At 49.8% G+C, this 16,618-nt stretch overlaps 1 protein-coding gene across 2 annotated transcripts in view; it reads left to right on the top strand.

Annotated features, from left to right (window-relative positions):
- Positions 1–16,618, top strand: part of Ryr1 (ryanodine receptor 1) — a 110,940-nt gene that overhangs the window by 53,240 nt on the left and 41,082 nt on the right. Inside the window, exons 52-71 of one of the 2 annotated variants that reach the window (XM_042667853.1) lie at positions 47–125; positions 310–399; positions 1,026–1,166; positions 2,056–2,130; positions 2,221–2,296; positions 2,627–2,750; positions 3,137–3,252; positions 4,416–4,483; positions 4,580–4,701; positions 5,381–5,430; positions 5,793–5,853; positions 5,958–6,196; positions 7,816–7,897; positions 8,414–8,544; positions 10,514–10,846; positions 12,347–12,587; positions 13,334–13,421; positions 13,523–13,615; positions 14,120–14,134; positions 15,554–15,724. In XM_042667853.1, coding sequence (XP_042523787.1) covers positions 47–125; positions 310–399; positions 1,026–1,166; positions 2,056–2,130; positions 2,221–2,296; positions 2,627–2,750; positions 3,137–3,252; positions 4,416–4,483; positions 4,580–4,701; positions 5,381–5,430; positions 5,793–5,853; positions 5,958–6,196; positions 7,816–7,897; positions 8,414–8,544; positions 10,514–10,846; positions 12,347–12,587; positions 13,334–13,421; positions 13,523–13,615; positions 14,120–14,134; positions 15,554–15,724 — 2,395 coding nt within the window. The remainder of the gene's footprint in view (positions 1–46; positions 126–309; positions 400–1,025; positions 1,167–2,055; positions 2,131–2,220; positions 2,297–2,626; positions 2,751–3,136; positions 3,253–4,415; positions 4,484–4,579; positions 4,702–5,380; positions 5,431–5,792; positions 5,854–5,957; positions 6,197–7,815; positions 7,898–8,413; positions 8,545–10,513; positions 10,847–12,346; positions 12,588–13,333; positions 13,422–13,522; positions 13,616–14,119; positions 14,135–15,553; positions 15,725–16,618) is intronic. The other variant, XM_042667854.1, reaches the window with a different exon arrangement.

Below are 16,618 nucleotides of genomic sequence, written 5' to 3' on the forward strand. Positions count from 1 at the left end.
AATAGACACCCAGCCCCCACACCTACTGGTCCCTCTCCTCCAACAGTGTGATCATCCCAGAGAAGCTCGACTCCTTCATTAACAAGTTTGCAGAGTACTCACATGAGAAGTGGGCCTTCGACAAGGTCGGAGTCATAGTCCCCATCCCCAGAAAACCCACCCTTGCCCACCATCTATCTTCCCTGAGAACCCCAGATGTCCCTAAGACCCCTTGGATCTCTGGGAACCGTCAGTCCCTGCAGAGCCCCCCACATACACTTTATGTCCCCTCACACTGTTATCTACATCTTATTCTGCCTCCACCTCTAGATCCAAAACAGCTGGTCCTATGGAGAGAACATAGATGAGGAGCAAAAGACCCATCCCATGCTGAGACCCTACAAGACCTTTTCTGAAAAGGTGACCCAATCTTGGGGCCCAACGTTGTTTCATTTTGAAAACTTCCAAATTTGAGAGGTTTAGGAAGCAGTGAGGTAGCCTTCCAGGTTTTGCATCTCGATAGACCTGTAGTTAGGGCTCATTAGCCATGAACTTTGCCCTCAGTCAAACTTAGTTGCCTTCCTGAGAGATCCCAGAATCCTAGTGTTTCTAGAGGATGAGTTTGATTCCTTGATCCTGAGATCATGTAAGTGAGATCCTGAGTATGTGCTTAGAATGCTCAGTTACAGAGCAGATAAGAGACCTGAGTTCCCACTGGGTGTGGTAGTACATGCCTGTCTTCCCAGCTACTCAGGAAACTCTTGGTCTAAGACTGGGACATGTGAGTATGGGTGTTTCAAGGCATAAAACACTATCTGACAAACAAAAGCAAAAGTTGTGCAGGTGCTAGAGCACTTGTCTAACAAGCTCAAGGATCAGTTCAAACCCCCAATACAGAGTCAGGCAGATAGACAGACTTCTGGCTTCCGCTCCTGGATGTACTAGTTCTAGACACATGGTGGGAATTTCCTTGGAGGCCAGCGAAGCTAAACCAAGGGCTCCTTCTTGCCACATCCTACCAATTCTGCTCCCTCCTGTCTACCCAGGACAAAGAGATTTATCGCTGGCCTATCAAAGAGTCCTTGAAGGCCATGATTGCCTGGGAGTGGACCATAGAGAAGGCCAGGGAGGGCGAAGAAGAGAAGACAGAAAAGAAGAAAACAAGGAAGATTTCCCAAACTGCCCAGGTAAGGCCACAAGGGAAGGGGCAAGAGGCTGAGTAAGGGGTGGAGCTAGAGAAAGATGAAGTGGAGAAGGGAGAGAGGCTGAGGAGGAGAGGTAAGAGCAAGAGAAGAGGAAAAGGAGAAAAGGGAAGCAGAAGAATTTGAGGGTTCTTAAGCATCAAAGGACAGGTGGATGCTGGTACCTCAGACCTGTAATCCTAGCCACTCAGGAGGCTGAGATGTGAGGATTGCGGTTCAAAGCCAGCCTAGGCAGACAATTCCAGGGGACTCATATCCAATTAAGTAGCAATAAGCTGGAAGTGGAGGTGTGTGTCAGGTGGCAGGGTGCTAGTCTTTGAGTAGAAAACGCCAAGCAAGAGCACAAGACCTTGAGTTGAAGTCCCAGTACCAGCACATGCACGCGCACACGCACGCATGAGTTCACACACACAGAGACACACAGAGCCGAAGAGAGGAAAGGATGATTCAGAAACAGGGCCTTTAGAAGGAGAATAGAAAATGAGGGAGTGGTGAAACTGTTCAGAAATGTAGAAATGTACTCAATACCTGACTTATGTAACTGTACCACTCTGTACATCCCTTTACAATAATTTTTTTTTTTTTGGGTCCGATCGTGGGGCCTGAACTCTGGGCCTGAGCGCTGTCCCTCAGCTCTTCAGCTCAAGGCTAGTACTCTACCACTTGAGCCACAGCGCCACTTCCGGCTTTTTTCTTTTTGCTTATGTGGAACCCAGGGCCTCAGGCATGCAAGGCAAGCGCTCTTACCACTGAGCCACCTTCCCAGCCCTACAATAAAATTTTTAAAAAAATAAAAAGGGGATCAGAGGAGTTGTCTGGGGGCCTGTACTTCCTGCTAATCCATTAATCCCCCTTCTCACTCTTGCCCTCTCAGACCTATGATCCCAGAGAAGGCTACAATCCACAGCCTCCTGATCTCAGTGGGGTTACCTTGTCCCGAGAGCTGCAGGTGAGACCTCTGATCTTTTATTTTGGGGAGTATGAGGGGACATCTGATGGGAGAGCATCCTCTGAATCAGATCCTTGCCTCCACTCCTAGGCTATGGCAGAACAACTGGCAGAGAATTACCACAATACCTGGGGGCGGAAGAAGAAGCAAGAATTGGAGGCTAAGGGTGAGGGTGCCCATACCCCACCACTGCCCCTTCCCCAAAGCCCCCAGCCACAGGTCCAGAGTCACAAGGGCCTACGTTACAGTCCTGGCAGTCATTGTCATTGTATGATGTTTGACAATTGCTCTTCCACCCCCTCAATGTTTCCCTTTGTAGAAAGGGAATAATAAAAGTGGGTTACCACCCCATGGGCAGGGTGGACAGGGATAGCAGCATCATAAGCTATTTTATTATCTCCATCTTTATTATTGTAATTAGTATGCACCCTCAAGGGCAGGAACCATTTCAAATGAGAATGGCCCTAGTCCTGATTTCTGATCTTTGCCTTCTCAGGGGGTGGGACTCATCCTCTGCTGGTCCCCTATGACACACTCACTGCCAAGGAGAAGGCACGAGATCGAGAGAAGGCTCAGGAACTGCTGAAGTTCCTACAGATGAACGGCTATGCCGTTACCAGGCATGCCAGCAGGGCGGGGACTGGCTAGAGGGCTGCGAAGAAGAACTTGGGTGGAAGCCACTTGCAGGAGCTGGGGGGGGCGGGGAGGAGGAGAGGCAGGGAGGAGGAGAGGCTGGGGTGGAGCCATGGTGGAGGCCCAATCAGAAGGGATGTGCTTGGGGTGGGGCTTGTGGTAGAGGTGGAGCCATAGGGGATGAGGCTATCAACTCTGACCAGAGAGAAGGCTTAGCAGGCAGAGCTAGGGGAGATCCCTAGAGGAGCCAGGACCTGGGATAAAGTAGCAGCCTAGTACAGAAAGTATCTGTGGGCCTATAACTCACAAGGGAAAGAGTGAGAAAGCTGGACAGGACCTGTGTGAACTGACCTTTTCCTGCCTTGCCTCACAGAGGTCTTAAGGACATGGAGCTGGACACATCTTCCATTGAGAAGCGGTTTGCGTTTGGCTTCCTGCAGCAGCTACTACGATGGATGGACATTTCCCAAGAGTTCATTGCCCACCTGGGTATGAAGAATTCCCCCTCCCTGCCCCCGATTTCTACCACACCTACAAAGACTCGCCTAGAAAAACCGGTTCATTTACTCCTTCTCCTCCCTTCAGCTCATACTTACTGAGCATCTACTAAATGCCAGACACCATTGTCTGGGGACACTGATCCTGCCCTTTTGCACCTACATTCTTGGGGTGGAGTCAGTTAACATGACAAGAAATGAAATCACTTACTGGGTTAGGTGATGAGTGTTATAGGACTGAGAAATCAATAGCTCCAGATAAAGGAGAACTGGGAGTGTGGAGCTGGTTGTAATTTAGACAATTCAAAAAAGTTTTGTGGGGCTGGGAAAGTGGCTTAGTGGTAGCGTGCTTGCCTAGCATGCGTGAAGCCCTGAGTTCGATTCCTTGGTACTACATAAACAGAAAAAGCTGAAGTGGTGTTGTGGCTCAAGTAGTAAAACACTAGTCTTAAGTACAGAGAGGCTCAGGGACAGTGCCCAGGCCCTGAGTTCAAGCCCCAGACCCAGCAAAAAAAAAAATCTTGTGTGCATGTATGTTTATGTGCCATAATAGTTGGGCTTGAACTCAGGGCATCTTTCACTTGGCTTTTTAGCTCAATGTGAGGGCTCTACAACCTGAGCAACACCTCTACTTTCAACTTTTTGTTTGTTAATTTGAGATAAGAGTCTCATGGACATTTCTGCCTGGGGTTGGCAATACTCAAATCTCAGTCTCCTGAGTAGCTAGGAGTACAGATGTGAAGCACCAACACCCAGCTTGCCTTTTGGTACTTGAGAGCCAATATTATTGTTTTAATAGTTTTATTACTTGGAAGTAGATTTTCATTTCAAAATGAACTCTAATCCATACTAACTTCTGGTTTCATTTGTTTCATTGATTCATTTGCTCAACCTCGTGGCAAAGTTCAAAAAGAATAAGACCTCTGTTTCAGTTTGCCTTCCTCCTCATTTTCAGCTTCAGGAAGGGTTTGATCCAAGACCTAGCAGGGATCAGACAGAGAGGGGCTTAACTGAAAGCTAACAGAGTTGATTTCATACCAAGACTGTATGTCCCATCATTTCCTACTGCCACCCAAGTCTCTCCCATCAGAACATGCTAATTCCCTTCACCAAGAACCTACCATGACCTTTATGTCCCCCCTCCTGCCCCCCTAGAGGCTGTGGTCAGCAGTGGGCGAGTGGAGAAATCCCCACATGAACAGGAGATCAAATTTTTTGCAAAGGTGAGAGGTAGGCTCAAAAGCTGGAGGGAGCTGGGGAACTGAAGGGTTTTTTTCCCATTCCTCACTGGTTCCCCTCCTCTTCCCCTCCATCTCTAGATCCTGCTTCCCTTGATCAACCAATACTTCACCAACCACTGCCTCTATTTCCTGTCCACGCCAGCCAAAGTCTTGGGCAGTGGTGGCCATGCCTCCAACAAGGAGAAAGAAATGATCACCAGGTGAATGGCCTGTGACCTCTGATCCTGACCCCAAACTCACAGGGTCCGAGATCTCTTGGACTCCTTACTCCCAACCTTGGTCCCTTTTTTTGTTTTATGTCAGTTTTGGAGCTTGAACTCAGGGCCTGGGTGCTGTCCCTTAGTTCTTTCTCTCAAAGCTAGTGCTCTTTCACTTCAACCACAGCTCTACTTCTGGCTTTTTGGTGGTTCACTGGAGATGAAAGTCTCACAGACTTTCCTGCCTGGGCTGACTTTGAACCATGAGTCTTAGAGCTACTTCTGAGTAGCTAGGATTGTAGACATGAGCCACTGATGCCCGGCCTTCAGGCTCCATGCTGGATGCTAATCAGTGGTAACTCCCCAAGCAGAAGCAATGACAGGCAAGGGTAACTTACTGTGCAGGTTTTCCTGTGTCTGATGGGTTTCCCAGGATGCAACACTCTCAGATGGACAACCAGGTCACCTTGACAAAAGCACCCCCCCCCCCACGGCATGGCACATGCCATTTATTGCCTGTGACTCTTGTTCATCTCTCTGTCCCTTCCCTTCTCTGTCAATTGGTTTCCTCCTGGTCTTCTGTCTTCTCTCCTTATCTTTTCTTCCTCTGTCTCCTCTCCATGCTCTCCTTGTCTCCTGGCTTCTTGTCCTTCTGTCCATTTGTCCCATTCTCTCTCTTCAGCCTTTTCTGCAAACTGGCTGCCCTTGTCCGCCATCGTGTCTCTCTCTTTGGTAAGTTGCCTTGCTCTTAAGCCCATCTGCCAGATCTCTCTTCTTTTTTCACTGACCCCCACTGGAAGAAAGATATCCAGGTTTGGCCTTCCTTGTTCTTCCTCTGGATGGAGACTGCATGGTCCTGGGGTCAGGACAGTAACTGAGACAGCCCCGGGCTGTGCCAACCACTGTTCCTAGACATTGCCAGCACAGAGAGTTCATGGCTGGAATGAAGGAGGCCTGGGGGGGTGGGAAGCCCTGGTGAGGTGAGGGTGGGCTTGCATGTTGACCTAACTGGAGGTGGGATCAGAGAGGGAAAGGTAGGGTGGAGATGGAGGGAGGTACTTCCTTCCTGCTCTTGACACCTCTTTCCCACCCAGGGACGGATGCTCCTGCTGTGGTCAACTGTCTTCACATTCTGGCACGTTCTCTGGATGCCAGGTAGGGCTATGTAGCCCCCCACCTTAGCCACCCCCCCTTTCTTACATTGTCTGAAATTAGTACTTGCTGATTCTAGAGCTAGGGTTTTTCCACTTTCCTCCTAGGACGGTGATGAAGTCAGGCCCCGAAATCGTGAAGGCTGGCCTCCGCTCCTTCTTCGAAAGCGCCTCGGAGGACATCGAGAAGATGGTGGAGAACCTGCGGCTGGGCAAGGTGTCCCAAGCACGCACACAAGTGAAGGGCGTGGGCCAGAACCTCACCTACACCACTGTGGCCCTGCTGCCTGTCCTTACCACCCTCTTCCAGCACATTGCCCAGCATCAGTTTGGAGATGATGTCATCTGTAAGGACCCCTGAGTAGGGGTGGAGGTGGGGTCAGCTTGGCCAGTAACAACACCCATCGCTGGTGCCTGGCATGGTCCCCAGGAGTTTAAGTTTGTGGATTTTTGTTGCTGTTGGTGGTGGTGGTTGTGGGCTTGAACTTAGGACCTGGGCAATGTCCTTGAACCATTGCTCAAGACTAGCACTCTACCACTTTGGGCCACAGCGCCACTTCCAGTTTTCCGGTGGTTCATTGAAGATAAGAATCTCACAGACTTTCTTTCCCAGGCTGGCTTTGAACCGTACTCCTCAGATCTCAGCCTCTTGAGTAGCTAGGATTACAGATGTGAGCCATCAGCGCCCGGGTAAATGTATGGCTTTCTTGTTGGAAGTGAAGCACCAAGTGAATGGTAGGAGACAGTAAAAGTTAACTGAGGTGTGAGTTCAGCTGCTTGACCAAAAACCCTAAGTCACTGCAGCTCAAACAAGCTAGAACTTTCCTTTTCTTGTAACACTACGTGTAGGCGGGTCTTAAAGTCATAAGCCCAGGTTTCTGCTATCTCATTTCTCTGCTTTCCATGGAATGCTGCCTTTCCCACATGATCCCACATGGTCTCCAATATGCCTTACTACGTTCTTCTTCAAGGCAGTGGGAGAGGAGAAAAAAAAGGAGGAGCTGGGCACAGTAGCTCAGTAATTCCAACTCCTCCAGAGGCTGAGATCAGGAGAATTTTGCTTTGAAGTCAGCCCTAAGGAACAAGTTGATGAGACCATCATTTCTACCAATAAAAAGCTGGGCATGGTGGTTCACACCTGTCATCCAGCTATGTGGATAATGTAAATAGGAGGATCACAGCCCAGGCCAACCCAGGGAAAAAACAAGACCCTATTTGAAAAGTAACAAAAGCAAAAAGGGCTAGTGGTATGACTCAAGTTATTGAGTACCTGCTTAGCAAGTGCAAGGCCCTGGGTGCAAACCCCAGTTGAACAAACCAAAAAGGATACAAAGCAATGAGGAGACACTACAGCTCTTTTTTTTTTGCTAGTTGTAGGGCTTGAACTTAGGGCCTGGGCTCTGTCCCTGAGCTTCTTTTGCTCAAGGCTAGCACTCTACCACTTGAGCCACAGCACCACTTCAGGGTTTTTCTGTTTATGTTGTACTGAGGAATCGAACTCAGGGCTTCGTGCATGCTAGGCCAGCACTCTACCACTGAGCTACAATTCTGAGTCCTCTATAGCTCTAGAAGAGGCCCTCTGTATATCAGCATGTTGTCCTTGAGATAAAATATACAAGAGAAACAAGGGAGAACAAAGATTAATTTTGGCTCCTTGTTTCAAAAGATTTCCATCTATGGTCACGTGGGGTCACGTGAACATTGATCATTATTTGTTAATTTTTTGGTGGCACTAGGGATTGAACTCAGGTTCTATGCTTGCTAAACAAGGGCCCCCAGCCCTAATTATTCCCACTTTATAGGCAGGGAAACAGGCTAGGAGAGAGAACTGGTTCTTGCTCAGGTCACAAAGCATATATGGCAATCAAGCTGGATGGCCACCACTATTATCCATTGCCAATGGATTTAAGACAAGGCAGGGGTGAGCATGACGGGATCATCCCCGACCCTCTCTCTTTCTCCTCAGTGGATGATGTCCAGGTCTCTTGTTACCGAACACTGTGCAGTATCTACTCACTGGGAACCACCAGGAACCCGTATGTGGAAAAGTAAGGAGAGGGAAGACATAGGTTGAGCCTTGGGTAGGTATAGGATTGGAATAGAAAGGTCAGGAACATGGATTAGAAATGTGGGTGGTGTGGGAAAAACTGTGTGTATCGGGGGAGAGGTGATGGTCATAATTTCTGCACTGGCCAACCCTAAAGCAGCTGCAGTTCCAGTGATGGCCACACGAGGGAAGTCAAGTAAAGACTAGCTAAAGAGCTGGAAGCCACAAGGCCTGGTAGACTATGAGAACCAGGCTCTAGCGTCCCGGTAGCTTCTTTCTGGAAACAAGCTTGCTGTAGTAGGCAACATGCAGGAAAGGAACAGTGTACAGGAGCCACATCATGCTAAGAACTCTGGGGAGGAGCATTACAACAAGCAGGGAAGTTCTTCCCAAAGGACTGGGCTGCACTCATGGGTGGCCACTGTTCTGTTCCAAAGGATTCTGGGAGAAAGCGTTTCTATGTAGGATGGGACTAGGACCCAGGACTTGAAGAAGCTAAGCTCAGTTTCTCTTCCAGGCTACGGCCAGCCCTTGGGGAGTGCCTGGCCCGCTTGGCTGCAGCCATGCCAGTGGCATTTTTGGAACCTCAGCTGAATGAGTACAATGCCTGTTCCGTGTACACCACAAAGTCACCGCGGGAGAGGGCCAGTGAGTTGTGTGGACTTGGGGGGGTGGGAGGGGGTGGGCACATTCTGCCTAGCATGCTGCCTCCAAGTCTGAAATATCAAAGACTGCGGATTCCCCACGGCAGGGATACCCCACACTCAGGAATCCTAGAGCCCAAGAGGCCACTCCAAAGGCCATTAAATCAGAATTGAGAAATCAGGTTTGGAATTTGGAGCCTGAAGTTTATTTTTGAGATGGTGACCATCCAGCATATAGGGACTTTCCAGCATCCTTGAGCTCAGAGAGTGTGGAAGAATAGCAAGGAAAGGCATAGGCTCATTCTTTGTTGTTCATTCAGTCATTCATTCAACAAGTATAGATAGAGCGCCCCCTATGGACGTGCCCCTAAATTAGAGATGAAATTCAGCAGTGACCAAACCAGATAGAAATACATCACATCTCAGTTGGGAGGAAAGGGGGAAAAGGGAGGTGTTAAAATAAGATGTGTGTCTCAGAGACTAAGAGGCAGGAAACTTCTTTTTTTTTTTTTGGTCCGGTCGTGGGGCCTGAACTCTGGGCCTGGGCACTATCCCTCAGCTCTTCAGCTCAAGGCTAATGCTCTACCACTTGAGCCACAGCGCCACTTCCGGATTTTTTCTTTTTGCTTATGTGGTGCTGAGGAATTAAACCCAGGGCCTCAGGCATGCAAGGCAAGCGCTCTACCACTGAGCCACCTTCCTAGCCTCTCTCTTTTTTTTAAACCAGTCCTGGGGCTTGAACTCAGGGCCTGGACACTGTCCCTGAGTTTCTTTTTTTGCTCAAGGCTAGCACTCTACTTGAGCCAAGCACCACTTCCATCCTTTTGTGTTTATGTGGTACTGAGGAATCGAACCCAGGGCTTCATGCATGCTAGACAAGCACTCTGCCACTAAGCTATATTCCCAGCCCGAAGATTTTCTTTTAATCAAACTTTTCCTTTTAGAAATTTGCGTTGCTTGCAATCCCCAGGGCTCAGCCCCTGGCAGGCAAACGGAAGAGGGCAAAAGTTCATTGTTTCAAGAGAGAGAATTTGGATGTGGGGTTCAGATAGATGAGATTGGGGACTGAATGGATTTGGGGGGGAAATTGACATAGCAGGGTGGGATGTGAGCAATTTTAGGAGTAAAGTTTTCTAGGGGTGAGACTGGAGTTAAGTATAATTTTAGGGACTAGAATGGAAGGCTTTCCAGGTGTCCTACTCAGGAGGCTTAAGATCTGAAGCTCACAGTTTGAAGCCAGCCCAGGCAGAAAAAGTCCATGAGACTCTGATCTCCAGTAACCATCAAAAAGGCTGGAAGTAGAGTCATGGCTTAAGTGGTAGAGCATTAGTCTTGAGCAAAGAAAAACGTTCAGGCCAGGTGCCGGTGGCTCATGCCTATGATCCTAGCTACTCAGGAGGCTAAGCTCTGAGGATCTTGGTTCAAAGCCAACCGGGGCAAGGAAAGTCCGTGAGACTCTTGTCTCCAATAAACCACTAGAAAACCGGAAGTGGCACTGTAGCTCAAGTGGTAGAGTATTCGCCTTGAGCTGAAGAACTCAGGGACAGTGACCAGGCCCAGAGTTCAAGTGACACAAGTAACAAAAACAAAAGAAAAAGAAAAAACCTTAGGGACATTGTTCAAGTCCTAGTACAAGGAAGGAAAGAAGGAAGGAAGGAAGAGAGAGAGAAAGGAAAGAAAGAGATGAAGGAAAGAAGCGAGGGAAGAAGGGGGAGAGAGAGAGAGAGAGAAAGAAAGAAAGAAAGAAAGAAAGGGAGGAAGGGAAAGGAAAGGAAAGGAGGAGGAAGGCAAGTCTGGGGTGAGAAGTATTTAGGGGATACTGTGAGAAACGCTGGGATTGGAAGGTGGCATTGGAGGGATGGGCTCTGGAAAACCAGTTTAGATGGGGGTTTCTAATGTATTGTGGGGGACATCAGGGCACTGCAGCTTTGGGGTAATGAATTGGCATGACCTAACCTCTCTTTGCACCCCAGTCCTGGGGCTCCCTAACAGCGTGGAGGAAATGTGTCCTGACATCCCAGTGTTGGAGCGGCTCATGGCAGATATTGGAGGACTGGCCGAGTCAGGGGCCCGCTACACAGAGATGCCACATGTCATTGAGATCACCCTCCCCATGCTCTGTAGCTACCTGCCCCGCTGGTGGGAGCGTGGGCCCGAGGCTCCCCCACCAGCCCTGCCTGCCGGGGCCCCGCCTCCCTGCACAGAGGTCACCTCTGACCACCTCAACTCTCTGCTGGGGAACATCCTGCGAATCATTGTCAACAACCTGGGCATCGATGAGGCCTCATGGATGAAGCGGCTTGCTGGTGGGTCAGAGGGCACGAAGATTTGGGAGGGGGAGCAGGGGTGAGGAATGCTGGGGTCCTTGGGCCACATGATCCAAAAGAGAGAACCAGATCTTAAGATATCCTGGGATTGGGAGGGCTAAGAATGTAGGTCAAAGGCTAGGATCAGAATCAGGTTCTCGGGGTAAATTCGGGGTGGATGGAGTCCTTCAGGATGGACACTGAATTTCTGAAGGGCTGAGGATACAGTCAGAGGTTAAGAGCTCAGTCAGAACCCTCATCCCCTTATACAAAGGATCAGAGAACTAGTTCAAGAGCCTGGCTATGAACAGTGATCAGGAAATAGGTCTTTTTTTTTTTTTTTCCCAGTCCTTCAGCTTAAACTCAAGGCCTGGTCACTATCCCTGAGCCTCTTTGTACTCAAGGCTAGTACTCTGTCACTTGAACCACAGCACCACTTTTGGCTTTTTCTAAGTAGTTTATTGCAGATAAACAAGCCCCATGACCAGCAAAAAAAAAAAGAAAAAGAAAAGAAAAGAAAGAAAAAGAAAAACAAAAGAAAGGTGGGAGGGAGAGAGAGGGGGAAGGAAGAAGGAAGAAAGGAAAGTAGAAGAGAGGGAGGGAGAGAGGGAGAAGGGAGGGAGGAAAGAACGAAGGGAAAGAGGGAGGGAGGGAGGGAGGGTGGGAGGGAGGGAGGGAAATGAGTTCTTTAAAACACTGGCATTCTTGGTTTGGAAGCTCCATCAGAAGAATTCAGGAGTGTAGTTTAGAGTCCAGGGTCACAAGTCAGAAGCTGCCGTAGGAAGCCAGAGGCCAGGCTGAGGATGTAGCTTCGTGGTAGAGCCCCTGACTACATAGGTAAAGCCCTGGATTCCAGCAAAACACACACACACACAACACACACACACAGAAGTCAAGGGGTCATAGTCAGAAATCACAGTGGGACAAGATGCTGAATATAGGCACACCAGCTCACAGGTTAAAGACTGAGGTTAGAGTCATGTTGGTTTAGGATAACTTATCAGGTTAGAATTTACTAATTGGAGGTCAGAGGTCAGGGAATGGGTGACAGGATGGGACTATGTCAAAGATTAAGGCTTGGGATCAGAAGTAGAGTCAAGGTGGGCACCGTTGGCTCACACCTGCAATCCCAGTTGCTCAGGAGGCTGAGATCTGAGGATCACCATTCAAAGCCAGACTGGGCAAGAAAGTCTGTGAGGCTCTTATCTCCAATTAACCACTCAGAAAAAGCCAGAAGTGGTGCTGTGGCCCAAGTGATAGAATGCTAACCTTGGGCACAAAGAGGTTTGGGAACAGTGCCCAGACCCTGAGTTCAAGTCCCAAGACTGATTTAAAAAAAAAAAAAAAAAGAATCAGAGGATGCTGGAGTCAGAGGTTGGAGGTCAAATGACAACTGCAGGTTCTAGGAAACAGGTCAGTAGTTGTAAGCTGAGAACTGAGGTGAGGGGCTAGGTTAGAGGTCACACATGAGTGACCCCTCCCTTCTCCATGTTTCTGCAGTGTTTGCTCAGCCCATCGTGAGCCGTGCTCGGCCGGAGCTGCTTCGCTCCCACTTCATCCCCACCATAGGGCGGCTGCGCAAGCGGGCAGGGAAGGTGGTGGCTGAGGAGGAGCAGCTGCGCCTGGAAGCCAAGGCCGAAGCAGAGGAGGGCGAGCTCCTGGTGCGAGATGAGTTCTCAGTCCTCTGCCGGGACCTGTATGCCCTCTACCCGCTGCTCATCCGCTATGTGGACAACAACAGGTCAGTGTATCCTCAGCCCACCATCCCCACTCTCCCTCCATTCCCACCTGGCACTACCTGATGCTCTCACCCTCCTTCCTTGCTCCCTGACTTTTCTTACCCTAGCTCAGAACAACCCAGTCCCCTTGGCTTTCCTTCTACTCTTTTGTGTGTGTGGCGGGGGGGGTGGGTGTGCATGCCTGTAGGTGTGCCAGTACTGGGACTTAGAGCCTTGAGCTCTTGCCTGGCTTTTTTTTTTTTGGGGGGGGGGGAGGGTCCGGTTGTGGGGCCTGAACTCTGGGCCTGGGCGCTGTCCCTCAGTTCTTCAGCTCAAGGCTAGCGCTCTACTACTTGAGCCACAGTACCATTTTTGGCTTTTTCTGCTTATGTGGTGCTGAGGAATCGAACCCAGGGCCTCATGCATGCAAGGCAAGTGCTTTACCACTGAGCCACCTTCCCAGCCCATTGCCTGGCTTTTTTTTTTTTTTTTGGTGCAAGGCTAGTGCTCTACCACTTGAGCCACACCTCCATCTGGCTTTTTGCTGGTCCATTGTTGATAAAGAGTTTGTCTGCCTGGGCTGGCTTCCAACCTCGATCCTCAGATCCCAGCATCCTGAGTAGCTAGGATTACAGGTGTGAGCTACCAGTGCCCAGCAGCTTCTGCTCCTTGAACCTCCCTCCTCACCAGAATGGCTGAAGCATCTCTCTTAGTAGTCCCCCTTCTCTAGGGATCCCTGCCCCCACCAACAATCCCTTTTCCCACTTAGGGCGCACTGGTTGACAGAGCCCAATCCCAACGCAGAGGAGCTGTTCAGGATGGTGGGTGAAATCTTCATCTATTGGTCCAAGTCCCACGTGAGTTCCCACACACACACTGCTGTCTTCTCCCTCAGCCAGTAACTACGATCTCCTTCTTGGTCTCCCTGACTGAGCCTCAATGTTGCTCTCCTTTCTAGAACTTCAAGCGTGAGGAGCAGAACTTCGTGGTCCAGAATGAGATCAATAACATGTCCTTTCTGACTGCTGACAACAAAAGCAAAATGGCCAAGGTAGGGAATGGCTTTGTTTGGGAAAGAGGACTTAGCAGGGGAAAAGAGAATGAGCTACCTGTCCTGTTCTGTACTATAGTCCCTGTACCCCTCAGAGCACCTCTTCTTGTCCCATGTCCTACTTCCTCCTCCCTATCACCCCCTTCCCTCCTCTGCCTCCCCATGTGCTTCCTCATCTCCCTCCTCCTTGGCCCTCATCTCCCTCCTCCTCCCCATTTCCCATCTCCCCCCCCCCGCCTCCCCCCCCCTGCTTTCCTCTTCTCTCCATTATCCCACATCCTCCCTTGCCTATCCTCTCCCCACCCCATCCTCCTCAAAACTGGGGGTCGTAAAAAACAAACCCACCCTCCCCTACCGAAGGTCTGAAATGCCCAGCTAAAAGAGGGGTGACAGAGTGGGGCAGATTAACTGGGAGGGGGTTGTTAACAATTTGGAGTTGGGCCCGGGGTTCTCTGTGGGGCTGGGGTAACCCTTCTTGTCTCTGTCTGCAACCCGGTGAAGCAGGCGGGAGATGTACAGGTCAGCCCCACATCTGGAACCTTTTGCATGGCTCTTGGCCAATCCCCTTCCCCTCTCCCTAAAAAGCTCCCCATCCCTCCAGAAACCCCCTATTCCTATACCCACCCTTTGTCCTTAGTTCCCAGTCTCTTCCTTCTTTTCCTCTTTCCCCTTCCCCTACCATTTACCTCCCTTCCCAACTCTTGGCTTTTGGCGATTTGTTGATTTATCTTTTTTTTTTCTTTTTTTTTGGTTTTTGCTACCCAAAAAAAAAAAAAAAAAAAAAAAGCAACCTTCAGCTTTCCCTCAAGCATCATGGGCTGAGGTCAAGGGGAGTGAGGGGAGGGATAGGGGCATGGTTGAGATGGCGGCTCCGGTGGCCATGCACTGGTGTAAGGCTTGGAATGGGATGGACTTGGGTAGAATTTGTGTGACCTTGACTAAGTGTCATCCTGTTGAGCCTCTGATGACATCCAGCCAGTGGCCCTGAGGCCTGGGACCTTGTGAGAACTCAATGCAATGCTGCATGTGTGGCCTTCAAGAGTGCCTGGCACTTGGGTCCTGCTCAAGTATTACCAGCTGCCATGGACGGCATACTGGCCGTAGCTTGTCACCAACGCTTCTTGTTGGCATGACTTAGGGCAACCCTGGCCAGGGAGCCCTGCACTCAAGACTCCAGAACACTGCTTTGGATGTCTGTTGTCTCTGCTTCCAGATCTTTTTATATCTCTCTTGCTTCTTCTGTCTCTTTTAGCTCTTTGTCTGTCATCTCTCAGTGGCTCTCTCTTTTTGCTCCCCAACTTCTCTGATCTCTTGGGATTCTTGGGTGGGCCTGCATCTTTATTTGATTCTTGGGAACTTGGTCTTGGGACATGAAGTGTGAAGTTGTGCATGTTGGAAATGGTGGGTTTTATGTATTGGAATTTTGCAAGGGATTCTGGGAGAGGGTCATCCAAGGTGGAGAAAATGCTCAGCATTTGAGAGACATTTGAAAGGGTTTGGGTTATTAATTAGTTATGTGAGCACGCACCAGTGGCTCATGCCTATAATCCTAACTACTCAGGAGGCTGAGATCTGGGTTTCACAGTTCAAAGCCAGCCTGGGCAGGAAAGTCCGTAAGACTCTTATCTCAACCAAACCACCAGAAAACCGGAAGTGGCACTGTGGCTCATGTGGTAGAGCACTTGCCCTGAGCTGAAGAGCTCAGGGACAGTGCCCAGGCCCAGGCCCAGAGTTCAAGCCCTGCAATCTACCAAAAAAAAAATTAGTTATGTGAGGTACAGGGCTGGGGTTGGGGTGAGAATAACCTTGTGGATTGAGGTCAAGGCTGTTGGGGGTTGGAAGGAGAATGCCTGGCACCCAGGCTGTAGTTGGCTACAGGTTTGAAACTGGGGCAGGGAGTTGAGACATGAGCAGACACTGAGAACTATGTCCTCATAGTCAGGTGGCTCGGACCAGGAACGGACCAAGAAAAAGCGCCGGGGGGACCGGTACTCTGTGCAGACCTCGCTGATCGTGGCTACGCTCAAGAAGATGTTACCCATTGGCCTGAACATGTGTGCCCCCACTGACCAGGACCTCATTGGGCTGGCCAAGGCCCGCTATGCCCTGGTGATTTCTCATCCCCACCTAGCAGCTTGCTCAGCCCTTGGGACCCTGGGATCCCATGGAACCCCTGAAGGCTCTCCTGTACTAAGTCTTTCACCATAACCTCGAACCCTGTGCTCTTTGGGATACCTGGAACTTTAAACAGTCTTAGAATTTGGGTGCCTGTGTCTCAGGGTTGTAATCCTAGCTGAGATCTGAGGATCATGGTTTGAAGCCAGCCTGGGCAGGAAAATCTGTGTAACTCTCATCTCCAATTAACCAGCAAAAGGTCAGAAGGAAAGCTGTGGTTCAAGTAGTAGGGTACTAGCCTTAAGCACAAAAGTTCAGGGACAATGACTAGGCTCTGAGTTCAAGCCTCAGGAACAGCATTCTCAGAGTCCAGCAGACTGAAAAAGCTTCCTAACGGGCGCCCAGTAAAACCACAAACCTAAGACCTATAAGAACTCTAAGACTCCTAAGGCATACCACAGAACCCCACTAACACCACCTGCTAAAACTGCAGAGCCCCTGATCTTCCTCTGAGTCCTCCAAGACCATTAGGATCTCCCAAATCTCTTGGGACCCACTGAGCTCTCTGTGACCCCTCTGATTAACCTAATACTCTCAGAATTGAACATCTGGGCTCCCACTAAGCCTTCACTCCAGCTTACTCCCTCTTGTCTTCAGGACCCTGTTTATATGGATTCTATTGACACCCAGATAAGCCCCCCCACACACACACACAAGGACTTTCAGGGACCTCCTGAGCCCCTATGGTCCTGAGTAGCCCTCCCTCCACAGAATCCTAATGATCCTTTTCCCAAAACCACACCCAAACCTCTGAGGTCTCAAGGATTCTGGAGATCAACTGATCCAACTCCCTAAGCCTTCTGAGATCCCAAAGGAGCCTTCTAAAAC

Source organism: Dipodomys spectabilis, unplaced genomic scaffold (assembly GCF_019054845.1).
Source record: "Dipodomys spectabilis isolate Male_0828 unplaced genomic scaffold, ASM1905484v1 ptg000422l, whole genome shotgun sequence".
NCBI classification, from domain to species: Eukaryota; Metazoa; Chordata; class Mammalia; order Rodentia; family Heteromyidae; genus Dipodomys; species Dipodomys spectabilis.